The sequence below is a fragment of the Paramormyrops kingsleyae genome, chromosome 8 (assembly GCF_048594095.1).
Source record: "Paramormyrops kingsleyae isolate MSU_618 chromosome 8, PKINGS_0.4, whole genome shotgun sequence".
In the NCBI taxonomy this organism is placed as follows: Eukaryota; Metazoa; Chordata; class Actinopteri; order Osteoglossiformes; family Mormyridae; genus Paramormyrops; species Paramormyrops kingsleyae.
Window position 1 is genome coordinate 15,212,635 of NC_132804.1, and position 27,302 is coordinate 15,239,936.

At 43.7% G+C, this 27,302-nt stretch overlaps 1 protein-coding gene across 1 annotated transcript in view; it reads left to right on the plus strand.

The window, feature by feature from the left end:
• LOC111839810 (caM kinase-like vesicle-associated protein) overlaps window positions 1–23,773 on the plus strand; it is a 32,482-nt gene extending 8,709 nt beyond the window's left edge. Inside the window, exons 2-11 of the mRNA XM_023804050.2 lie at window positions 15,280–15,387; window positions 15,814–15,945; window positions 17,089–17,163; window positions 17,515–17,653; window positions 17,989–18,109; window positions 19,045–19,120; window positions 19,250–19,386; window positions 19,538–19,616; window positions 19,798–19,885; window positions 20,698–23,773. Of these exons, the coding sequence (XP_023659818.1) occupies window positions 15,293–15,387; window positions 15,814–15,945; window positions 17,089–17,163; window positions 17,515–17,653; window positions 17,989–18,109; window positions 19,045–19,120; window positions 19,250–19,386; window positions 19,538–19,616; window positions 19,798–19,885; window positions 20,698–21,009 (1,254 nt within the window). The 5' untranslated portion in view covers window positions 15,280–15,292 and the 3' untranslated portion in view covers window positions 21,010–23,773. The remainder of the gene's footprint in view (window positions 1–15,279; window positions 15,388–15,813; window positions 15,946–17,088; window positions 17,164–17,514; window positions 17,654–17,988; window positions 18,110–19,044; window positions 19,121–19,249; window positions 19,387–19,537; window positions 19,617–19,797; window positions 19,886–20,697) is intronic.
• The last annotated feature ends 3,529 nt before the right edge of the window (window positions 23,774–27,302 follow it).

Here is a 27,302-nt window from a genome sequence, read left to right on the forward strand (position 1 = left end):
TAACCTAACAAATTTCAAGACTTTTGACATTTTTGTTTCTTGATTCTTCATATTTTTTTATAAAATTGAGTTTCCCAAAAAATGTTCCCCACAACATTAAAATCGCAGCTATTTCTCACCCTGTGGAGACATTTTATCTCCACAATGTAATATATACATAACCTCCCCCCCCCCCCCCCCCCACCACACACACACACACACACACACACGGTCTCTGAGGGCTGTGTGCATGTGTAGGTTTAAGTGCAGGTGATCACTGAACACCTAATGGGAATCTTCCCTGGGGTGTCCACACCCTGCCTGCTGCTTCTGCTCACTTTACTCTTAAAAGTGGCATCAGCTATGAAGCTGGAATGTCAGAACCACATTCCATCATTTTAAATCTTCAGAACCATCAGAATTTGTCGTTTAATCGAGTCACAAATCTTGCTGATGGTAAATTTTTTATGGTTATGTATCAGTGGAGACGTAGTTGGTCTGGAGAGGTCACAATCATTAGGATTTCACACACTTGTGAAAGTGCTGAGCTTGCCGTCTTGATGAGTGATAGAAATGTTACCTTGGCTGCACTCCAGCACTGCAAGGACGTGATGTTTGAAATCAACTTCAGTCTTAACCATATTTGTCCAAAAACCATATTTGTTTTTGTTACTGATTTGTTTGGATTTGGGTCAACAACTCCTCATCAGTGGCTTACATTCCCTCTGCTTCTGATGTAACTAAACATTGGTGCAAAAGAGGAAACGATCCATGACTAAAATTGCAAAATGATCCCTGAAGATACTGGGACTTATCATGAGAAGCAACTGACAGATGTTGCTGTCCCCCCTGTCCCCCCACTCCCTATTAGCTCATCCTGATGGAGCTATTTAGCTTTGGAAGGCACTTACCATTTGGTGCATGGAGCTTTGAGGGTCAGGGGTGACGCCCCATTCTACTGATGCTGGCCTGATGGCAGAAAACACAGCGTTTAGCGTTACGATCTAAGCACTGATGAGCCGTATAAGAGCTGATGGAGATAAACAGAAAACTTAAGATGGTTCAAAGAGATAATCTGAGAAAAATAACGAAGAACACTTGCAAACTGAACCGTATCTACTATATTTAATAGGCATCAAATCACTTTGAGTTCCGGGTTGATTAAGTAAATCTTGATGTTTTAACTTTTGACTTTATGTTCTGTAGCTGCCGCAGTAATGATCGCACTGCTGGCCTCTTCAGCAATGCCTTCAATCAGGAAAACTGATCTGACTCTTCACCCGATGGCAAGCTTTGTGAATGACAATGAATTCGTTCTGTTCTATTCTATTCCTGCACCATAAAAGCTGTACCATTGTTCTGTCTGAAGTGTTGTGCTGCATTCACCTTGTGTTTCTCTCTTAGCAGCAGTGCATGTAGTACCCTCAGATAGGTTGGATAGACGATTATGAATTTTCACTGTTGCAGGCAAATCTGTGGTTCATGGATGGATCATCAGGTAAGCCTGAGAACAGTTAATGCCTAAATTTAGCCCTGTGCATTGGATTAAGTCCCCCCCCCCTAGCCCCAGGCTGCAGCCAGATTCCATATGAAGGAACCATACTACCAAGATATAGATGAAGGACTTGTAACCAAGGCAACAAATAACTTCAGAACATGATGGTCAGGTTAAGGAATGTAACAGAAATTCCATGCAAAAAGTCCAACAGACCAGTCTAGACTGTAACTATTTCTTCCTTCGAGTCAAGGATCTTACAGGCAGGAGATAAATTGTTATGTATTTGGATGTTTTTGTCCAGTAATATATCTCTGTGCAACCATGTAATCTGGAGTGTTCATCTCTGCCGTGCTTACAGTCTTCTGTCCCCTGCTTGTTGTCTTTGATCTACAATGTACTGAAGTGTTCCTCCTACTCAGGGTTATTAAATGATCCTAGAATCGTGTAAAACTGTGTTCTGGAATAATCTCAGAGAGCACAGTTATCACACTATGATAGAGCGCTGGTACATTTCCAGATGTCTACATTGTGCAGGTTTAGCAATGGACAGATAGCCGAAAGCTGGAGATCCTGATAGCAGTATTTACTGACAAACTAAACGAGGCAGAATATGTGCTTGGCCTTTTTTTTCTAAGCTGTCAGAAATGGCACACCAAGCTTTTGGCAGGACAATGAGAACATGAAAAGAACATGAATAGAACAAAACGGAACTTTCCAAGCCAGCTGTAGATAAACACAATGGCTAAGTCTGGCAGGGTGTGCGGAACATCAATCTCTCCCATCCACACCCACGGACCTGTGTATTGGTGCTAGATGTGATATCGGCAGCCTTAAACGGGAGAGACACCCTGTCAGAGGCGCTCGCTCGTTGGGGGGCGGGTTCCGTCATCAGTTCATGCTTCATCCATTGACTTCACAGCCTCCCCCTTTACTAACCCCAGCTTCGCCCATACCACGGATAATCCTGCATTGTTTTATGTGCATGTGCCTTCTGTTCATTGATGAAATAATTCAGACGTGTCTCATCATCAAGCACCCATGCGATGAACTGGAAGAAATATATGCATAGATACAACCCTATTTCAATGGTCATAAATAGTTTGGAAAATAGCATAAAATGCAGGGATTTTTACTAGGACCTTGTGTGTGTTGCAGGGTAATAAAACCTGGTCGCATTTATATTACCATAAATTATGCTTTTATGTAGAAAGTTCCGGTGTCCTGTATCCCACAGAGAGCCTAGTTCAGAAACCAGCTTTTTTAGCACGTGAGATCTATCCTGGGCACAGTTAAACTCAACAGTGATGTTAAAGCAGTGTGAGCCCTGCAGTGCTGTGTGAGTGCTGCAGTGCTGTGTGAGCCCTGCAGTGCTGTGTAAGTGCTGCAGTGCTGTGTGAGTGCTGCAGTGCTGTGTAATCAGTGTGGGATCCATCATACCATTTTTTCCAAATCTATGAAAAGGTAAGAAGTGTTGTGTTTGGTTTATCAAATGTAGATAATTATCCAGTCAACAGACAAGGGTCGGTGAGTTGGTGGAACAGTTGGTGTGTCTGTTTGGGGGGGGGGGAGAGAGACTGAAATGAAAGTCACGATTTGGCCTTTTTCATTGGAGAAGTTCATTACTCAGAACCTCCTCCATCCTAAAACCAATTCTGAAAAATGTCTTTCTACCAAAGTCCTGGTTTGTCCTCAACTTAACAACTCTTTAATAGAATTCTAAATTGACTACATTGTAAAAGATTCCCATAAATAATATGTGAACTGTAACTATTTTGTATGCTTCCCGGAGTAATAAACAAAACCTTGCATCATACAGAAAAATACAGGTACGTCATTATACTTGTATTTCCTAGGACAGAACATTAGAACTATTTCTGTACTGGTGTCTCTACTCATCTTTCTACAAGTGGCTATGAAGATAATTGTACTTGTGCCTGTACTAGTATCTGTTCTTATATTGTGCTCTGACCTCATCTTTGCACTGCTGTCTGTTCTCGTGGCTTTGCTGGTATCTGTGCGCGCATATGCGCTCGCACCCCTGCAGTGCCAAAGGCTGAGCCACATTTCTTTGATGCAATTAAGCTCAGGCCTTGATTTCTTGGTGGCATCATCTAATCCGGGGACGGACCACAGGAAGAGAGGCTGCTTGGTTCAGGAAGCTGGTCGCAGGAGAGTCAGGATGATTGGACGCCTAAAGCTGTGTGAGATGTGGCCTTGTGTGGCTGCAGGAGGCGGGTGCGGAGGGATAGATGTGGAGTCTGAGGCGGGTGCAGAGGGATAGACGTGGAGTCTGAGGCGGGTGCAGAGGGATAGATGTGGAGTGTGAGGCGGATGCAGAGGGATAGACGTGGAGTCTGAGGCAGGTGCAGAGGGATAGATGTGGAGTCTGAGGCGGGTGCAGAGGGATAGACGTGGAGTCTGAGGCGGGTGCAGAGGGATAGATGTGGAGTCTGAGGCATGTGCAGAGGGATAGATGTGGAGTCAGGCGTGTGCAGAGGGATAGACGTGGAGTCTGAGGCGGGTGCAGAGGGATAGATGTGGAGTCTGAGGCGGGTGCAGAGGGATAGATGTGGAGTCTGAGGTGGTGTGGAGGAATAGATGTGGAGTCTGAGGCGTGTGCAGAGGGATAGATGTGGAGTCTGAGGTGGTGTGGAGGAATAGATGTGGAGTCTGAGGCATGTGCAGAGTGCTACGCTGAGCTCTGCTGGCTTCTCTAGGGAGCAGGTGGGCTGTCCTGGTAGGCGGGCCATGAGACTTCTCCCGTGAGACCTGCAGCCATCTGCAGATGCCTCATTGCCTCCACCCCCCTGCCCCTGATCCCACGAGGCTTCAGACATCCACTTCTAGCCCCTTCGTACCAAACGTTTCATTATAAGCATGTCTGTATGTGAGGGAGACAGTTTGCCTGTGTGTAATATATCGGTAGACACCTGTGGCTTCAGGCTTCTACATGCCTGGAACTCCGCCACTGAAATCCCGCTGATGGTGAGCGATTTTTCCCCAGCTTACTGAGGCTGGAGACTTCAGCCGTCTGTTCTCCCTTGGCCCGGCACCTGCCATCTGAAATCGCCCAGATACTAAGGTGTTCAAAGGCACTTGTGGCTCCCTAGAATTTAAGTCTTTGGCTCAGTAAAAACCTGGCAATGCAACAAAACCTGTTGCCAGGCTTTTAATAGCACCTCCAGCCCCAGAGCCACGTCGGATGGCTTTTTAGAGGCCTTGGCTGTTTGGGGAGACTGAAGCAGGCTGCTGTACATAATGGGTTAGGCTGATCAACAAAGTCCTCCTTAGCATGGCCCACTGGGTGGTATGTGCTCTTCGCCTGTGAGGATCTGGCTCATTGCCTGCGATGCATGACTGGACTGCGCTAAGCACAACACAATCAGGTGCATCAGCTGTATTTATGCACATTCTTCACTTGCAGCATAATTGAATGCAGTTTTTATAAATTAAGAGTCTCAGAGAGTGGTGTTTAAGAGGTTTGTGTTTTTTCTTATTTTTTGTGCTTTTTTAATACCCTCAATTTCAAACTTTGCTTTTAAAATTTGAGGCTTAACGATAATTCATTAACACGAGCTTTTATTTATAATGATCAATGCATCTACCTTTTTTCATGCATTACTTATGTAAAAAGCCAGACATTATTTCTTGAACCTTACTTTCAGAGCTTGCAGTGCATGATCGGTGCCGTGTTTTATTTTTGGTTCACTATGTGTTTGTTCTGATGCAGAGAATCTTCTCAAAATGATAAACTGATGGATCAAATGTCTGTGTTTAATGAGTACCGAACATATTGCAGTTCCGCGAGGGGCCATAGATCTCTCAGGGGGCATGTGTTTTGTAGTTGGTTGTTTTATTCAGACTTACTTCAGCCTAACGTAAGCTTTATTTCACCCTCAGCTGTGAGAAGAATGTGTTAAAGTTGCCAGGCAATGAACAACTGACTTTACCGCAGCAAAGAATTAGAATAAGGAGAGTTTGGTACATTGAACTGACATATTGTGAATCTCAAACACTGTTGTTCCTTCTTTCAAATATAAAACCTGCAAATGTAAAAGAAAGTGTTAAAAATGGGCCGATTCAAAAATTCTAGGCTATTACGTAACAGTCTCAACTACACCCACAAACTTAACATATACCAGCCCACTTTCAAGCCCGACAGACCTGCACAAGCTGCAGCATATATTTTATCTCTTGAGGGACATGAATGCACAGTTTCCATAAGTACATCTGGCAAGGAAAAAAATAAACTGACAGTCAACGACGTACAGCTATTTGTTACTAGTAGGCTAAGAAGGTAAATCCTATTCAGGATCACGTTTCCCAAATGCTCTCGCTACCAATTTACATAGTGGGAACCATTTCTGTTGCATGGTTCCAATATTGTAAGTTGCTAGCGTTTTTAGCAGCTATGCTTTTGCGGAACATACCCCAGGTTAGCAGGAGAGTAGTAAACAACATTACGAGGTCTGGGACACTGACAAGAGGTTGCTATACTGCCTGTGAAATACTTGGTTAGCTAAAATAAATATCTAATGGATACTGAAGTCAAACAGTTGAAGGCAGGTAACACATTTACAAGCTGCTCATTTGGAGGTCTTGATAAAATTTGCATGATGAAGCTAGCAGCATAAAATCATTGTTGACTGAAATGCAGAATAATTACAATGCAGTTGTTACATTGTTAAAAACAAAGTAATGATTATACTAACATTGTGGGAGTATTAGGTGTACGTGTGGAAAAGTAGAAAGAGTGCATTCTAAAATTATGATAAAAAGTACAGTATAACAAATACATAAACCAGTAACATAGTTTATTGTCATTATGAAGTATTATACGCATAAACAACCAGTAATGCAGGGGTCAAGTACAGAGGCAGTACTTAAAAACTCATTCAATTTGTGCCTTTAAGGAGGAACATGGTGTGTAAAGATTCATAAAAGCTGAGGTCACATTAGGAGGAAGTGCTTAACAGCCCATTAAAACTAAGGTCATACAGGGAGGTGGAGTTAAAACAGCATTCCTTCCATTCTTTACCTTCACCTTCTTTTATGCAGGTAAATTGACCTGATGTCAAAAAGACTGTCTCTGTAGAGTTTAATATTGTAATGTGTTTTGCATTATATTGCATGAGACAAATTCTCTCTTCATACATTGTTACTCACATATACTGTGTTAGAAATATGAAGAAAATAATGCATATGCTTCCTGGTTACTCAATCAGCGATTTCTTTGGCATAGTGTCAGGGCCGCAGCGGGTAGCTGGCACATTTTTGCTATTCCCAGTGAGCATTTCATCATTATCGACGCATTGCATCGAGGAATCATGGGAAACCGAAGATTGCAGAGAAGAAGGTCCCTATTCATGAAAATATCCTAATATAAAAGCGCAGTTTAAAAATGGACAGATAGACATCGAGAATATGCCTCAGATTTGCTGACAATGAGATTAGAAAATTACTGATGATCTGCACAACATATAAATTTCACTCTGCATGGACTTTCAAAACAAACAGGAATTAAAGTGACTCATGGTGACATCAAAGCGTAACATATTCCAAAAAATAAAGTGAATGCTCTATGTTAGTAGCACATGGTAACAAAATTGCTTTTCAATACACAAGACATTGTCTAATGTCAAACTGAATTAGCTTAAAATCATTTTTGGCTGGGAATCCATTTAAAAGGTAGTATGTGTGATGTAGTCTGTCAGTCCATTTCTCCCATGCCTGTGTCTCTTTCTACATTCTCACCTGTTTTACTCCCCTGTTTGACGCCATCACACAAGCTCACCGTCTCCTTCTTGCAACTTTTGAAATGTAGTTGGGATCAATGGACCCCTGGAAACAGGGTAGCATGTGTTTGTGTGTAAAACGCTATCTTCCTAATCCAAAGTGATGAGAAGAACACTTTGCTATGCAGAAAGAGAGCCACGGAATGCCAGACTTCTCAGCTGAACATGCAGGAAAGTGAGGAAGATATGACTTGATATAAATATTTTAGGCCAGAAACTCCAACAGAAAAAATGATTGGAAGAACTGGGCCTTCATAAATATGACATAATCTGGCATTTTTAATGTTAGCATAAAACCAAAGGGCCTTGTTTATAATTCTAACGTAGTATCAGAAAAACACACATGCCCTGCACATTATTGAACCCCCCCTTGCCCGAAGGATATGTGTTTTATCTGGGCTCTCGATGACATCACCAGCACAGTGTTTTGGTGAAAACATGCTTTTATAATCTGACACCACAGAGTAGTGATGTTTGTGTCAATGCGTGTGTGACTGGGTGGGTGTGTGCATGTGTGTGTGACTGGGTGGGTGTGTGCATGTGTGTGTGACTGGGTGGGTGTGTGCATGTGTGTGTGACTGGGTGGGTGTGTGCGTGTGTGTGACTGGGTGGGTGTGTGCATGTGTGTGTGACTGGGTGGGTGTGTGCATGTGTGTGACTGGGTGGGTGTGTGCATGTGTGTGTGACTGGGTGGGTGTGTGCGTGTGTGTGACTGGGTGGGTGTGTGCATGTGTGTGTGTTCTGGCTTTTCCTTGTCTATCTGACTCCCTGGCATTAGGTATTTGAGGTCGTTGACCTTAGCCTCCCCGGTGAGTTATTGCTTTTGATGGGGGGGGGGGGGGTTGTTGATGCTCCCTGGACACTAATGTGTTGTTGTTCAGTCGTCGGACAGCTGCTCTGGTACCCCTGAGCTCACTAGTTTTCTAAGGATGTTTGCCTTTACCGGGGCTCTGCTGTTGCCAAGCAAAAAATGTGGTTAGTATTGTGACATAGCAAGCAGCTTCTGCAGCACGTTTACGATATCTAGCTTTTATCCTGCTGAGGAGCGTGGGGGGGGGAGAGAGCAAGCTCTTGGCAGGACCGCCTTGCAGACTTCAGAAAGCACGGCAGAGCAGCCGCTGATCGTCAGGGGACTAGAGCGTGTGCGCATGGATTAGAAGGCGTGCACAGGAAGGCTAACGGGCTGATCTCTGACAGGGTGAGAGTGACACTCTGAGGTCTGTCACACAGCCTCTGCTGGGTCACGTTGTACTCAAGGCGGTGAGTTATTTCTGTGAGAATATTACAATGCTCATAGGACCTGTCAGAGAACAGTTGCACGGTTACAGTGCTGGTGATAAAGCTGTGGATTAACGGGGGGGGGGGGGCGGGCGGGGGGCGTGGATTTGTGCTTTGTTAGGCTTCGTGTCTGGATAAGTCTGCTTTGCCATGGACCTCAACTTATCCCTGCATTTCCGTCATAAACTTTAATTTACACTGAGGTCCCACAATGTTACCACAGTGGTCCTTAGAGATGAGCTACCAGCCTCAACAGACTCCTGGACTGCCTAAGAAGGACCCGGAAGGCTAAGCATCAGCACTGGTGTTACCAGGATGTCATCCTGGGGTCGGCATTTGGGCATGTTGGGTGGGCACCAGTGATGGAATTGCCTAGGGCAGGGGTGAGCAATCTTATCCACAATGGGCCGGTGTGCTTGCAGGTTTTTGGGATAACCTGTAGGTCAGCTGTTCAAACGCAGGTGTGAGGACTCTTCAGCCAATCAGTCCTCTAATTAGTAATCAAATTAGGGAGTTGCAGCGAAAACCCGCATACACATCGGCCCTTTGCGGATAAGATTGCCCACCCCTGTTCTAGGATTTCTGTTGAAAAGCTAACAAGTCAACACGATGAAAATATCTCTACTTACGGGCTGTTACAATGTCCTCCAGTAGGGGGCAGTGTGGTGCCCTTTCATGCAGGGTTGCCTGGGTCCAAGACAGGGCGCAAGACAGGGAACAAGCTAACACAGGGCACAAGACAGGGAACAAGCTAACACAGGGCACAAGACAGGGAACAAGCTAACACAGGGCACAAGACAGGGAACAAGCTAACACAGGGCACACTCACACACACCTACAGGTAATTTGGAATCTCTAGTTTGCCTTAGTGTGTTTTTGGACCCTTAACAGAGTACCTGAGGAAGCACCATAATGACACGGGGAGAACTTGCAAACTCCACACACATGGAGCCAGGATGGAGACTCAAACCCAGGAGCACCCTACAGTGTGGCACATTGTACTTCTTTCCTGAGCTTAAAGTCTTTTTGTGACTCTAGGTAAGTGTGAAGACCAACAAGAGTTGTCATAGCAATGGCAAATCGACATTAAGGGGTATCAGGTGCAAAAATGCATAGAAGAATTGGGAAAAGTGCCAATCATTTTTTAAAGTTATGATCTTGTTCCTGTTCTGCTGCCTCATCCGACCTCCTGACCCCCACAAATGTTTTTTTCCAGTGAAGAATTTACCCTGACATTAAAATATTATATAGAAGACTGTCCCGAGCCCCCAAACCCCAGACATTACATGATGTGCCGCTGAGTCTTCCCAGGCAGATGTAAGGTTCTGGCCTGTAAGTTGCTTAAAATGTGATCTGTAACATTGTTAGAAGGTATCACCACTGAGATTTACACCATCACAGAATTCAAACACACCTGCACATACATTACAGCCTCATTACTATATTTTGTATAGATTTACGATTTTGAGCTAACAGACATTGTGTCTACAGGCTCTATAGTTCAAAGAATTATGGAACTAGAGGATCTATAGCAAAGGAATCTTAAGTCAGGGCAATAGTGGCTCTGTGTTGGCTAAACAAGGTTGAGTATTGGGGAGCACATACACTATATGGACAAAAGTATTGGGAGACCTGTAGTAATTACAGGAATTGGCCATGTAAACCATGCCCACTGCTGACATACACGTGTACAGGCCATGAAGTCTCCAGCATCAAGCAATGGCAGCAAAATGAGTGGTCATGCAGAAGAGGTTAGTCAACCTAGTACTGTTATGAGACACAATTGGACACTTTTGCAATGAGTCGGTTCTCAACATTTGTGTCCTGCTAGAGCCACCCTGGTCAACTGTAAGTGAAGTGATAGTGAAGTGGAAACATCTGGGAACAAGTTCAGCTGCAAATTGGTAGCCACACAAGGGATCTGTTCACCCAACATCGATACCCAACCAGAATGGCAGCAGATCCCACCAGCAATGTTCTAACATCTAATGGATTATCTTCCCAGAAGAGCACGGGCTATTATAGCAACTAAGGGTTAGCCAGCTTCATATTAATACCCTTTGAATCAAAGTGAGATGTTAGACAGGTTGGTGTCCCAATACTTTTATCCATATATGGTATTTACTCACCTGTCAGCTCCATACAGTGTCTCTCAGGGCGCCCAAGGGCACTGTGGGACAGATGCCCCAACCTCGCTGTGCCAACATTAGCAGGAACATTTTATTGCCAGTAGGTTACAAAAGTTGGTCAAGCCTGCTGATGTAGCCCCCCCAATTATCTCTGTTACGCAAGCATGTCAAATGTCTTGAATAGTGAATTTAACAGCAGATTACAGCTCTAATGTGTGCTTTCATGGTGGTGTGGGAGCCTGGCTGGGGAGGGAGGGTTAACAAGGTCGATGAGAGGATGCGGGTGCCAGTGGAGGAAGGAAGAACCTGGCACTTCAGCCACGTGAAATGACTGTACAGTTAGCCAGTCAGAAAGCAAATGAAATACCAGATAGACAAAAAAGCAAAAGGAAACAAAGAGACATTGATAATCTATAAATGGAGCTGCCAACATTTTGCTCTCTCCTACCAGAGAGGGAGTCTATGCGGAAACATCTGATCAGATTAATGTGGAGCAAGAGAAAGACACTAATTGTTCCTCCCTCTAAAAAATTAAAACTTTATGTCTTTGACTAAGTGCAATGATCCTCTAAAACAAAACAGGAACAACAAAGACTCAAAGAGCTCTGAGGCCGGGTGCAGGCGTGCAGTGTGTGCCCCATATCCATGTGAGGGTATGCCTGTAATCCTGAGAGCTCAGGAGGGTGGCATCTGCTCAGAATGGGCTTGACAGCTCTGTCACTATAGAGAAACTATGGAAGGGACTTGTTCTGGCTTGGAGATCTAAAGCTGCCAGTACAGCGGGACTTTGAGTAACTGTCAGTCAACACCTCAAGGCAGGAATAATTGATGCCAGATCTCTTTCCCATCTCATTATTTCAGTGTTCCCTCTGATCCTTCCCATCCCCAAGCAGAGGCAGCCTTCCTGTGCTGCTTCCTGATGCCACCCTGGTCTGGCAGGAACTTGAGGTCTCATGGGCCAGTTCCAGGTATCTCTGCGGCAATCTAGGCCCCGCTTGTGAGGTGGTATGTGTCATGAGCGGAGGAGGGGGGGGGCTCCTCCACCATCACCCACACCCATCTGCTCCGAGCGGCAGGCGCCCGCACGCAGCAAGCTGTGCAGCATGGAGAGAGGAGCCAAGGTCCACAGAGGTGAGAGAGAACATTTACGGGATGATGTTCAAGCTGCGTGTGGCCCTGGTGCAGCATCCCCATCTCCTAGTCGCCCTGTTTGCTTGGGCCTGTGGTGAAACTCGGAGTTCCTTCATCGCAATGGGCTCCACCGATGGACACATTTACAGCCCCTTACAGAGTCGCACGGGCTGAAGAGATGGATCAGAACTACAGGATGTGCACATGGTGGCCTTGAAAAGAGTCTGGATCTGAAAAGCACTGATTTATCGTATCCGTGGGACCCAGAAGAACACAGATGTAACCAGATGGTGCAATCCCCTGTGTCTAAGCTGGTGTCATGGCGGTATTGAAATGAACTCAGAAAGCGAGTGCCGCTTCGAGCTTCAGATCATGCTAATTCTTTCTTTGCGAGGCACAAACAAGAGGTATGAGGAGGAAGGCAGATGATACGTAGCACTGAGGGTCTCATTAGTGCCGTCGGTGCTCTGGGAATATGAGAAACGCTTTCAATTAAGCGTAGCAAATTATTTCTCTCCTGTTTTCAATCCAAGCACTTAAAAAATATGTCATTTCCGCAGTGGTTTAATGACACCAGCTAATGCTGCAGAGAACGCCGTCCAGGATTTCTCCTGGGAATCTCACCGACGGTGGCACTGAGGCTGATTCACGAGGGGGTCTAACCCCAACCCTGCAGGGAAGCAGCTTGCTGGGTGCCATGTCACCGAGGTGTCACTTACTAAACTGTAGACAAAAGCAAACTTTTCAAGGCGTGATAGCTTCTCCATACACTGCTCAGAGGTGGCTGGTTATACAGTACGAGTTGATTCTTTATTAACCACACAATGGAGAGAGATATGAGACGGCCTCTGTGTGTGTGTGTGTATGTTTATGCATGCATTATTTCGTGATTTAAACTCTCAAACATAGATTTCTGATATCATGCCAAGCTGTCGGGAAAGCTGTAATTCTGCCGTTAGTTGTGCAGTAGTGCTGCCTCTGTAGGAGAAGTGAGGCGTGAATGAGGCACCAGCATTTACCCATTTTCATGCTGAAATTAATAAACCTGCTTCTGAGGCATCATTTTTGGCTCATTTGGGGAAGTTTCTTCTGCATCAGAGTCAAAACATTAATGGACCTTGTGCGGCCCGTGGGCCGTGGCAGAAGCGCTCATTTGCATATCCGCTCGCTCGGCATTACGTGTTTTATGGAACGATGGCTGAAGACGGGCATGATTCATATCTCACCGTCTTCCAGCAAGCATACATCAGGTTCCATGGAGGTCTGCTGCCAGTTTTTTTTTTCTGCTGTACCCTGGCATGTATTTTAAATGCCGCAGTGTGAATTAATGGCACAGGCTGTTCACGTTGGATGTTAGGGCCGGAAGGCCTTTCTGGCTTGGGTCTGGATGCCATGCTGGGTTCCCTAGCAGAAAATTCCCCGGTCCCCCCAAATACATTTCTCCCTTAATGTTTGACAAAGCAGCGTGCAGTGTTTGAGCAAGCGACGAGAACACCAAGGGAAAAGGGAAGATTCTTAAGCAAGATGTTCCTCATCTACCTCATCAGCATCTCTGAGTTTATTTTTTTTACGAAGCTTCTGCCAGGATCTCACCATGATGACATTTAAGCCCAAAGCACCTCCCTCGCTGATCTGCATGGCTGGTCCTTCGCTACACTGTCTGCTTCCTCGTTGTTGTTATTTTCACACACCGGACCACTGACAAGGTGTAAATAAAGAGACGTCAGCGGGTAGCCTTCTGTCATTGGTTGCCTTTAAAACATTCCAGTCATGACCTCACTTCTGGGTGCAGATGGAGGGAAACCTGTTACAGTGACGGGGGCCTCCTTCTTTGGGAATGTTCTAGCTGGAAAATAATACTCGGAAATAACGAGAAACCATGAAGGTATCCGCATACTTCAAACAGCGTCCAGACAAAACGAAACCGAATGTCGGCGAACACAGCATGTTTCATACTTATTCATTCTGTGTCATGCCACAAAACTAGAGGGCGCGAAATGTTTTTGATGCAGTGGTCCCACATATAACGTGGGAAAAAAATGTGTCATCCAAAAACAAACATGGCAGTGGTGATGGAGCAGATCCGAGATAGGTAATTTGCACACCATTAAAATCTTGACGTGAGCTGTCGTATAAATATGGGTGCAAAAGTTCAGCAACTCTTCCTTCGAAGGCATTCAAAAGCTTTTTGTTTTTACATCCATGAACCTTGCAAGGCATTAGTGACACCAGAGACCCTCACATTTTGTGTAACCAATCGTGGACAGCATCGGTGGGATCAGTGGGTTCCCTGAATCAGCGATCACCACTCACTCAGAGTGTTGCTTAGGGATTGTAGTTTGTTGTTAGTGACTGTGTCACATACCCTCTCCCCCCCAGTGATGACCATGATAACTGTCTAGTGCTATTAAAAAGAGTGGTGTTGAATTATTAAACAGATCATGCAGAAGAGCAGGGATCTGATTTGCGCTTGGTGATTACCCTGTTGACGTTTCTGACTGTATGTGCTGATGGGCATCCGTTGATTGGTCTTTTTATATTTCCTACATCATCATGTGAAGGGAGTGGCTATGTTAACATGGTTGTATCATTAACTCCTGATTGACAACACGCTGTATGTTGTCTGGACTGTGTCATGGAGGTACAATTTAAAGAATTTGTTTTAATTTTAAGACCAGTCTCCCAATCCCAGCTTAACGTGCATGCCAGCTTTAAACATCGGTAACGTTCCAAAACACTAGTCCCTGAAGTCGGCGTGTAACAGCCTGAGAAAATGCACGGAAGTCTCCGTATTGACTGGGCAGCTGTAGCAGCAGGCTTTTCTGAGTGTGAATGAGCCAAGTGCATAGCTGTGAATCCACTGGGTCTGTCCACAATGAGCTTCTCTTCTCCAGGGTCTCGTTGGGTTAAAAAATAGTAAAATTTGATGGCTTGCTGTGTGCAATTGCCTTCTACAAGACGAAAACAGAGCAGCATGACTGTGTGAGCTCCATAACGACTATGGTGCGTAATTTTCCCTCCTCTGCCAGGTACTCAGGCCCTAATTATTCTCTTCCTCCAGATACAAAATACTTTTCTGGAGGTGGGGGGATTGACATCTTCTTCCTCCCTCCCCCATCCCGGTTTCCCAGCTTGGCACTTTATCAAAGCCCCCCCTCATCCATTGCCCTGAAACGGGGCCTCTGTGTCCTGGAATCCTGGGTGTTTATCTGCTTGACTTATTAAATTTGTGTTTTTTTTTTTCCCTTAACTTTCACTTTAAAATTACATCATCCTTGAAACATTAGTTATAATAATGTGAATAAAATGGTAGTGAAGTGATTTGATTGGGTGAGAGTTTGTGTAGAGGCCGGCCTACCCACTGGGGTCTGACGTGTTACACCCCAAAGCGTGAGGTGGTACTTTGGCGGTTAGCGTGAGGCTAATCGCGCATTAGCCCGCATCACGTCACATTCTCTCTCTGTTTCAGAGCTGGGGTGGCCATGCCGTTCAGCTGTCTCACGTTCGGGGACAAGAAGGATTACAACAATCTGGCAGAGGTCACCGACAAATATGACCTCGGCCAGATCGTTAAATCGTAAGTATCTCAAATTTGTATATTTTACAAAACGCATGATGCGCAAGGACAACTTATGTTTCCTCTTTTACAAAAAGCTAGGCCATCCTGGGAATAAATATTATGTTATTATTTTTACTTAAAGTAGTGAATGTAAAATATGAATTTTGGGAATTGTATATAATAATCCGAGTTTTATTAGATTGAATCTCATCTTGTGAAATCCAACAAGTATTATAATTAAGAAATATGGGCCAAGTGTGTTTTATATTAGTTACTGTACATCAAATTTATAATATTTGATTCTAATACATTAGGATTTCTCTAGAAATGGGCTCCCAGAATAGTTTTATTATTAATTATGAATTATTCTGCTCTGTCACCAGCATATTCCTTTATTCATTCTGTACTGGTGTCAATATTTAACAACTGATGTATCATATCTAGCGAGGAGTTCTGTGAAATTTTCCGAGCGAAGGACAGGAACACGTTGAAAATGTACACCTGCAAAAAATTCCTGAAGAAAGATGGAAGGAAAGTCAGGAAGGCGGCCAAGAATGAAATCTTCATCCTGAAGATGTGAGTCACTTACCCCACTCAGAGTTATTTGGCCATTTCTGTTTGCACTTTACATACAGATTTTTGAAGGTCCCGTTGTCCTGGGCCATAATTGCACCAACACACCTGGAAAAGTAGACTTTCCTTCACATTATTTACTAGGTAAATATCTTGCTTGTGGCTACTTTATTCAATAGATTCAATTGCCGTGAGATCTGAGATAAGTTTTACGCCTGCAGTACGGGCTGGAGGCTCTGCTTCTAACTGCTGCAATGCAATTCAACAAAAATTAACTCCGAACAACCTGCATCCGTGATTAGCTTGGTCAGCGATGCTTCAGAACGATTGCTTCTTGGTTATGGAACGTTGTGCTTTTTGTGAGCATTAAAAAAAAAATTAACAGGATCTCACAAAAAGTGAAAGCACAAAGAAGCTGTGGATGCGTTAAACCTCAGGCAAACTCAGAAAGAGTCGAGATGGAGCACCTGTATGGTGGCAAGGTCTCCATCACTTTGGCCCCATTTACCCTGTACATCCACATAGCGTATGGAAAATTCTTGTAGCCTCAGGAACAGCAGTAGGTGCTGAAAGGTCATGTTTGATCTGTGCCTCAGTGTTTTACTCTTACAGACCTCATTTCCACATTAGCATAGTCTCATCGCAAATAAAACAAACAAATAAATAGACAAATATCTGTGTATGGGTTTTACAAACAAATATAAATAGGACTTTGATAGCAGCCCAGTGTTGACATATTATAATTATTTTAGCCTTTATCTAGAGAGATGCACAACATTAAAGTTCAGTAAGACTGGGGCACTTTTATGACGACTGCATGTGTCAGTTGCCTTCCTGTGATTCAATCAATTTGCCTAAGACCGAGTTTCTTAAGTACAGGACAAGCTGCTCTCCTATCATCCCGTTAATATAACGTTAACAGAGACCAGCTACTTTATTGATCCAAGGCAATTTAGGCCACTTGTCTTGTCACATCCTACTACATAATTTATAAAAAATGTTTTATAAATTTCTTTAAAAGAGTATAACTTCTGTGAAAATCATTTTCATTCTAAATCTAAATACTTCATATTTCGTAAATGGGACAATCTCTTGGGTTTTGTAAATCCTTCCCATTGTTTTCTCATCACCTTCTGCTGTTCTCAGGGTGAAGCACCCCAATATTCTTCAACTTGTTGACGTCTTTGAGACCAGAAAGGAGTACTTCCTCTTCCTTGAGCTGTAAGTTCCTGATTGGCTGACAATTTTCTTATATTTCTTCTCCTTCTGGGGGGATCTCATTTTCATCTTCAGTCCAAACTGATCATTTACTGCAAATGTATTTTGTTTGTGCATTATTTGCATCACTGTCCTTACACCTGTATAAAGAAAGCACACATAGACACAGCATGTGTTTATATAATGGGTGGAAGCCAAACTACCTAACTTACACATACCAATGAAATGGAGCCTTCAGTGTGATGATGCCAGACCCTCAGCTACCACTTCAGCCTAACTGCAGTACAGGTTTATTAATCCATTCAAGTTCAGTAATGAAGCCCCAGCATCTTTTGACTTGCTTTTCATCTGCAGGGCTACAGGCAGAGAGGTCTTTGACTGGATCCTGGATCAAGGCTACTACTCCGAGCGGGACACCAGCAATGTTATTCGACAAGTGATGGAAGCTGTGGCTTATCTGCATTCGCTCCATATTGTTCACAGGAACCTAAAGGTATGAGAGGTGCATTAAGTACCACCTGGTGGTGGAAAATTGAACTGCATTTCAAATGTACTGTATCCTTATTTCAATCCCATGACAGCTTGTATGTGAAATTCTGAAATAATTAGCCATGTTCCTGTTAAGTGTGTCCGTGCAAATAAAAAAATGACATAACTATAAAATAAGACTCAGCTCTGTTGGACAAACAGAGAAACCCACCACATAATTTTGGATGAGAAATTGTTTTCATTTTGGTATTTTAATTAAATCAGTGAACTGGATAAAATAGATGAAGGTAGCTTCATTAACACCTCCACTCTTTCAGCTTCTCTGCTTCTCTGTTGCAGCTGGAGAACCTGGTGTATTACAACCGTCTGAAACACTCAAAAATTGTCATCAGTGATTTCCACCTGGCCAAGCTGGAGAATGGCCTCATCAAGGAGCCATGTGGGACCCCTGAGTACCTTGGTGAGAAAAGGGCGGGGCTTACTGAAGGCAATGAGGGCGGGGCTTACTGAAGGCACTGAGGGCGGGGCTTACTAAAGGCACAGAGGGCGGGGCTTACTGAAGGCACTGAGGGTGGGGCTCATGAAGACACTGTGGGCGGGGCTTATTGAAGGTACTGAGGGCAGGGCTTTCTGAAGATACTGAGGGCAGGGCTTTCTGAAGGTACTGAGGGCAGGGCTTACTGAAGGCACTGAGGGCTGGGCTCATGAAGGCACTGAGGGCAGGGCTTACTGAAGGCACTGAGGGCTGGGCTCATGAAGACACTGAGGGCAGGGCTTACTGAAGGCACTGAGGGCTGGGCTCATGAAGGCACTGAGGGCAGGGCTTACTGAAGGCACTGAGGGCGGGGCTTACTGAAGACACTGAGGGCAGGGCTTTCTGAAGGTACTGAGGGCAGGGCTTACTGAAGGCACTGAGGGCTGGGCTCATGAAGGCACTGAGGACAGGGCTTACTGAAGACACTGAGGGCAGGGCTTTCTGAAGGCACTGAGGGCAGGGCTTTCTGAAGGCACTGAGGGCAGGGCTTACTGAAGGCACTGAGGGCAGGGCTTAATGAAAGAACTGAGGGCAGGGCTTATTGAAGGCACTGATGGCTGAGCTTACTGAAAGAACTGAGGGCGGGGCTCATGAAGGCACTGAGGGCGGGCTTACTGAAGACACTGAGGGCGGGGCTCATGAAGGCACTGAGGGCAGGGCTTACTGAAGGCACTGAGGGTGTGGCTTACTAAAAAAACCGAGGGCAGGGACGCTTGTTATCAAAGGGGAGAACAATTAACTATGTATATAGCAGAGATATTAAATAGCTTGCGTTTAATAGGGGTAGGGGGAGTTTACAGGAAATTAGCTCTGGGATGGAGGGATATCTTCAATAATACCCCCCCCCCCCCTTTCCCCAGCACCTGAGGTGGTGGGCAGACAGAGGTATGGCAGGCCAGTGGACTGCTGGGCCCTGGGGGTGATAATGTACATACTGTGAGTAGCCAGTGCTGAAGAAGAGCATTAATGCAACCTATTCACAACATCGATGCAACGTGTACTATCAGCGTAGAGATGTCCATGGGACAGTGAGACAGCACCCTGACCTGTACCCATTGCACCCAGGCTGTCCGGAAACCCGCCCTTCTACGACGAGACAGATGATGATGATTATGAGAATCACGACAAGAACCTTTTCCGGAAGATTCTGGCAGGGGACTATGAGTTTGACTCTCCATACTGGGACGATATCTCAGACTCAGGTAGGAGACCCTTGGTTATTTTAGAAAGTGTCTAAGGAAGAGGCTCGTCATGCTGGTGGCACATATTAATGACAGCTAGTGGACACCAGGGGAATTGCCTAAGCTAATGACGTTGGCTAGACTAAGGACTGCGCTTGTGTTTGCCTCACAGCGAAAAGTTTAGTAGCTCGTATGATGGAGGTGGACCAGGACCAGCGTCTGACTGCTCAGGAGGCGATCAATCATGAATGGTACTGAATCATGCATATTTAGTAGCATATATCCAGTCAGTTTGGCCATTTACTGTGCTGACATGTAGTGCTAGTAACTGATGCTGCCAGATCGAGACATTCTATATCAGTGTTTCCCAACCTGACCTATATTATTCACAGAGTGCCCTGTAAGGATTCTATTTAACTGTTGTCCTCACAGGATCTCTGGAAATGCTGCCTCTGACAAGAACATAAAGGATGGTGTTTGTGCACAAATCGAGAAAAACTTTGCCAAAGCCAAATGGAAGGTAAATCCCCCCCCCCCCCGCCCCCCCCCCCAAAATACAGGTATCCCATGAGATTTGAGATGGCAGCTTGCAGAGTTCCCACTGGCAGCCTAGCTAGGTACTGGCATCGCAACTACGATCTCATCTGCAGTTACAATCTCTGCACTTTGGTTTTCAGTTGTGCTCAGTGATTCAAGTGTGTGACCTTGGTATTGTGAAAGGCACTATATAAATATAACCTATTATTATTGTTATTATTATTATTATTACTAATAGTAGTAGTAGTAATAATAATAATAATAATAATAATAATAATATTACTATTATTATCTCATCTTAATTCGTCAACAGCTTAAAAATTTTCCCCATTGACATTAGTGGTCATTACAAGTTATGAGATGTGACAATTATGAGTCAATTTCCAGGAACAAATGAGGCTCATAAGTAGGAGATACCTGCCCTGTTATCTCCTAGTAACTTACCAGAGGTGGACTGGTACAGAAAGTAAAAATCCAGACCAAGATTGTGCTTCAACCCACCAATTGAGTATAAAGAGCATACAGTCAGTAATCTAATGGTGGGTTGAAACACAATCTTGGTCTGGATTTTTACTTTTTGGACCTGAACTACCCACCTCCGCAACCTAAATAAGTAATATAGTGGCATAAGAAGACCTGCGCCCCCTGCTGGTTACCTGCTAACATGACAAAAAGCTCATACTCACCTAGAGAACAGGAAACTCACTTGGGTTTAGCTCCTCGTCGTCGTAGCTGGATACGGCAGCCTGATTGCAGCAGCAGTTAATGCATCATAAGCTGCTGTGTTTCCCACAGAAAGCAGTACGGGTCACGACCATCATGAAGAGGCTGCGTGCCCCGGAGCAGAGCGACTCCGCTGGAGCCAGTCCAGCTGCTGCAGCCACCGGGCCTGCTGTGTCTGGCCCAGCGAACCCCCTTCCCACAGCGGAGCCCTCTGGTGACAAGGGAGCCCCCTTGACTCAAGCAGAGGGTTCGGGGGCTGTGGGCGGGGTCAGCGCTGAGCCCTCTGCCGCACCTCAGTCGGCGGACCCCTCGCTGCGGTGTAATGGCGAAACCCCTGCCGCCCCCCCATCGACAGCTGTGACCAGCGATGAGCAAAATGGTTAAATGTCAGTCTGACGCAATGGGAACCCCCCCCCCCCCACCCCGCCACAAGCCATCCTGTATATTGTATATTAGCTGCTGGCATGGTGACCCTAAGTCTGCTACTTACCTTCACAACATTAGCATCTGGTAGATTTTGTGGCCCATCTCTCCTGAGCAGCCAATCAGCCTGGGTTCTGTCTTTCACAGGAAGTCAATCATCCCATATTCTGTCTTTCCTAAGCAAGTGATTGATTTGTGTTATGTCTTTCCTGAGAGGTCAGTTGGCTTGCATTCCATCTGTAATCAATTGATTAACCAGCATTCCTTTCCTCTTAAAGCGACTGATCATCCTGCGGTCCTGTGTCCTGCCTCTCCTTAGAGACTGATCGACTTGTGCTGTGTCTTTCCTGGGAGTTGGTTGTTCGATGTGTTCAGAGTGTCCTGCATTCCCTCTCGCCTGAAACATTGATTGGCCTGCATTTTCACTCCCTCTAGCTCAGGACTCTTCAAATCCGGCCCTCGATTCCAGATCCAGGCCTTGTTTTCAGTTCTCCCAGGCAGGTAGTTTAATAAATACTGATTCTGATTGGGCACAGAGGTTTCATACCTGGCTCATAGATAAAGGAAGGCTGGAAAATCATCAGTGCTCGGCCCATGAGGACCGTGATTTGAATAGCCCTGTTCTAGTTTCATAAACATCATTTTTGCGAGCAGCTGTAAGTATCATCTCATGGATTCTCTCTTGATAGTATCCCTAATAACTAAAGCATGACAAGAAGTAAGCATTCTGGCAGATTTCAGTATTTAATTCTTTTTTTTTGCAATGTATGTCCTTTGTTTCGACATTCTGTGTAATGGCATCAGGCTTGGTGACAGTGATTTGGTAGCTGACCCCTCTTCACCTTCATCCCTGCTCAGGAACTCACTGTTTGGCTCACAAGTGTATATGATCTGTAAATAGAACTCTGTGCAATTAGCCATACATTAAAATTGTTCTGCTGATTTTTATCATGACTGGAGGATACAGAGACCATATTTATACACATGCTGATGTGCAACTTATAACTTGGACCTTTTCACTTTCTGTACGTCCTATTTATCCATGTATTTTACAAAGTTCTTTCCCTGATGAGAGTCCCAGCTCAGCAGTATTGTAATCACTGCAGTTCTACTCAGCTATACTTTTATTTTTCTTTACGTAATCACAGCATTTTGCAAGTGAGCAGGACATTTTTAGTAATGAAATGCCCCCTTCGTTTATGCTAGATGTATTTTGAGTTTTAGAAAATGCTAATTTCCACAATGATTCTCATTTGGATGATTGCATTAAAAGGCATGCAAATTGCTAACTAGAAAAAAAAACGTATGTATTTCTAGCTCTGAAAAATAAATGGCGAATAATTAAAATTTAAAGAGTAATGTAATACTCAATGACATACTGTTGGAATAACAGTAGATGTACATATCAGTGACTAAATTTCTGCCAAGGTAAGCTGGGCTCAGTGCATTTTTTATTTGCACTCTCATCTTACTCTGAAACTATCACATTCTTGTTTTTAAAGCCATCCTTTGTGTTGCTGTTTTCTATGTGTAGCTTATATTAAATCAAAAAGATTTGTTTGCATTGTTTCACACAGGGAAATGACCCTGTGATTATCAGTAATAAAAGCCATTATTTTTCTCCTGTCAATACTTTTATCTTGAATAAGATTAATGCATCAGTGTTCGATAACCATCAACTCCGCTGAACCATGAATTCAGCTGCGCTGATAACATACAAATTTTATGTACATTTTATCGTCATTTTTTGTCTGTTACAGTTCTGATCATTAATTTGAGTGCTATAATTATAGATACATGAATCTACACTACATTGTATACCTACATTGTCAGTATTTTTCATTCCTTTCTTTTTAGTGAATTGATGAAATCTTCAGTACACTGTAAACATGATACAAACAGCAATATTCGGGTTGCTTTTAAAACTGTGACCCTGCTTTCTGTGTGCTTTTATGAGACATTTTGTAAGGATTGACCATCTGCTACATTTTCTGTGTAGAATATTATCCTATTCAGGCCTTGTTACACATCTGACCTCTGCTCCCACCTGCATCTTGTATTTTCCCAAAATGCATTTCACCAGCAATCCACCTGTAATCAAGAAGCTGTAACTTTAAAATTAGTGTGTCTGCTGATCAGACGCACACGCTGTGCTATGCTCTCAGTACAAGTGTTTAATTGATTACTTCTCCATGCTTCTGTCCTATTTTGTTCGGTTTTGTTTGATTAATTTTGTTCTATAATCCGCTTATCTGCTTGTGGTTACAGGCTGATACATCAGAGGATTTTTTTTTACTGTAGGAACAAGTAATTCATCCTGCTGGTAGTCAGTGACTTTTTAATCAAAGATGTTCAAACATGTCCGTTCTGGTGCACTTCTGTGTTTCTGATGTATGTTACTATCAATGGAGCTGATTACAAATGTACAGAATATTGAGCTACTTCATTAAGTTCGGGTAATGCTAATATTTTATTCGGAACAAACCTTAATAGAGTTTGTTTGAGAAGCTAATCGTTGCTAGAAGAAGGCTCAACATGAACTTCAGCTTCACCACGGTATTCAGTATTAACGGTCTGTTTATTTTGTCCAGCATTCTCCATCATATCCCTGAATTTTACTCTCACAGGGATGTGAAGGATGCACACATCCTGCCTCATGTTTGTAGCCTCTGTATTCTTTCATTGACTTTATGAATTTAATGGTAATAAAAGTTTCTTCATGGAACGTCAAAGTTCTCCCATTCTCTCCTTAGTCAATCTCGACATATTAACGTAATGATGTCTTTTCCCAGGAGACAGCATCAAGACTTTGGTCCAAGATTTAAACCCATCGGTGCCACTATTCAGTGACTGAGACCCTTTAAACCTGTGCATTATGGGTAACTAACATTACAACTGCAGTAATTATGAAAGATGAAAGATGTGTTTAATACCAGCTATCAAGTTATTTAGGCAGTTTTCTGTGTCTTATCTCATTACCTTCACAAAGTGGAACTAGGTATGGGTCCTCCGGTCTTTTTGCCGATTTATTGAGTTTATCATATCAAAGCTTGCTTTAGTACAGAGAGGTGCTGAACACTGTGAACGTTTTAATCTCACCCTAGCAGGCAAATGAAACGGTCATGCACAGAATGCTAAAATGATAGTTGGCTGCAATATATTTCCTGACCTTTGTTTTCAGTCTGTAAATCGCTTAAATGAATTTATGCGCTAATTGCTTAGCCAGTTGGAGAGAAAAGATGGAAGAAGAAAAAATACATTATTACTGATACATACTTTGGTCTAAGTTGGCTTCCTTTAAAAGTCATAAAATAGGTCACATTTATAGCAAACACATAATCATATTCCCTGTGGGTGTCAGACAAACGGAATATTACTCTAACATGAGCTTCAGTTACAGATTCTGGGCTCTGTAGCTGTTAGTTGAGAGGTATGCAGTTAAAGATGGTACTGAATCCAAACCCATTCATCACAGTAACAACCTTGTTTCGCACCATCTCCATGGTCAGGGAGATGATTTTGGTAAAGTATATCACTTATAAGTAGTTTTTTTTATTTTATTTTGTGGTGTTTGGGGAAGACTTACAGTGCTTTGCAGTTGTTTTGCAGCCCTAAGCCAAGAGCATTTGATGTATTATGTATATCAAAAGAGAAAAGTAACAATAAACAGCAGCCAGGACAGCTATATATTTTCTTTTGCATAATAGAAGAGACAGATCTCTGAACTCTACTGTATGGTACATATCATTATTAGTTCAATCCAAATACAGCACAGAGAAAAGAGCATTCAAGAGATTGCACAGTTTTAGTCATTCAGCAGATGGTATTATGTAAAGTGACATGGGAGAACAGTAAACCCACAAACCCAGCCCAGGGATTTGAACCAACAACCTCCTGAGCACAAGTACAGTCCTGTAACCCACTGAGTCACACACATTATGCAAGAAGCAAGGGGGAAAAAAACATATACTAACATATACATAAGATTGTATCACAGCTCAGAATGTCACTTTTCTGTTGGACATCTCGATGGAAATCATCTGATGCAATTCTGGTCAAACCTGTGTTTAGCAGCCTGCATGTCTTGGTTGCAAAACATGCAACTGGGTGAATGAGGGTCTCTGAACCGATCCTTGTGTGTAGGCTGTGATGGACTGGCATCCTGTAGAGCAAGGGTGGGCAATCTTATCCGCAAATGCTGGTGTGTATGCAGGTTTACGCTGCAGCTCCATAATTATGGTGCGTTCGTTTTTCTCTCGGAACTCGGAAATTCCGAGTTTAGTAACATCACGTCCGACAATCTCCCGTTCGAGCTACCCAAGTCGCCATGTTGAAATTACGTCACAGGGGCAACTCGGACAACAAAATCTTGTCCGACTTCAACGTCATAAAAGGGGAGTGTTTACGACGGGAAGTGAAGTTTCGTGACGTTTTCATCCGAGTTCCGACTTGGAGAGAAATAATCGAACGCACCATTACATTACTAATTAGAGGATTAATTGATTAGATTGTCTGAAGAGTCCTCACACCTGGGTTTTAACAGCTTACCTAAAGGTTATCCTAGAATCCTGCATACCCACCGGCCTTTCGTGGATAAGATTGCCCACCCCTGCTGTAGATTGTATACCCTCTCTGGTGCCCTATGCTCCCTGTGAGAGGTTTCAGGCTCACTGTGCTCCTGTACTGCAGTATTTCCCAATCCGGGGATCCAACACTGGTCTACATTTTTGCTCCCTCCAAGATCCCTGCCAGACAGTCCACATTTTTACTAAAAAGCTGTCAGTGGGTCCCCGAGGACCGGATTGGGAAACATTGCTGAAGTGAATAAGCAGTATGGCAGTTGCGGGGCATTCATAATTTTAAAAGCCAGCTGTCAGATGATACTGAAAGCGTTTAGTCAGTCCAGCACTGCTGTTATACCACTGTTTGGGCCATTATTGGGTGACGCCTCCACCATCTCAACCGAAAGCCAACTGGGAAGATGACTTTGTTTCCCAAGGCAGAATTACATGGAAAAGCATAAACACGTCACCAAAAATATTTAATGATAAAAACGGCTTTTGACCAATACTGGATGTTTTTATAGCCTTCTTAAATACAGAGCTGTGGATTGAAGGGGGAGGGGTGGTCACTGAACAGTTACCTTGGTAACGGGTTCCTAAAGGCAAGAAATGGGTTTTAAAACTGCGCAGGCCAGACGTCACTTTCAATGGCTCAGGGCAGCGTTTGATACAGTGCATGAGCGAGGTAACTGCTTGTCACTCCTGCAGTGTACATAACAGCGAGTTCCAAACACGTGTCACGTTTAATCGCTTAAAACTCCGTACATAAAGTGTTAAAGAAAAAATAAGCTAGTGGTTAAGTGAATGCATGTGGCAGCCTTACAACTGCACGGCTCGTCTGGCCGCCCAGGATCGGGAGGATCTCCGGAGCCGAGGTGCACGCTCTCCCGCCTGCGCTTCAATAAAATCGCTGGTTATCTAGTTAACCTTATCTAACCTGCTTAGCTGCGCCAGAGAAAGATCGACGGGCTTGTATAACAAAAAGCTCAGGCTTGCACTGATTTTACTTCTGCCTTTGCTTGAAAGTTGTAAAAGATAATTAACCTAAATTATAAATAATCATGAATAATAGATAAAATCGATTCATATTAATTTTTTGTAATGATTCATTATTAATATTAAATTTATGGCAGAGAGTATGCCTTTTGTCGGTTTTAATGGACTATTTTAATCTTGTAACACTTGTACATGACTTTTTTCAGTTACAACTTCATATTTGGTGAACGTCTGAAAAATGTTTCGTGTTTACAGGAAACTATTCATACCTATTTTCTTACTGGGTGGATAAATTGGAACTAATTTAATATTTTTTGTTATTTCTAATTCCGTTTGATGATTTGTCTATGAACTTTAATTATTACTGTTTAATCTGCTTCATTTGTGCGCCACTTTGGAAAAAACCGCCCGTTAAATAAATAAATATGAGCGTAAATTGTGCCGAAGGTCTTAAGTATTTATTGAGAGCGGAGAATACATTGACCATTTTAGTGTCTTTTAGAGCACTGGTTCTTGACCAGGGGTGGCCACCAGGGGGCGTCAGCGAGTACCAAGGGTTGGCGGGGCGCAGTTTTATTGAAAAGCGTAGAAAAAAATTATGACACTTCTAAAGCTGCGGGGGCTGACCGTGTAGGGGCGGAATTTGTAGCAGACGTCGTGTCTACTTCTTTTTTGCATAGGTCTGAATTAGCCCAA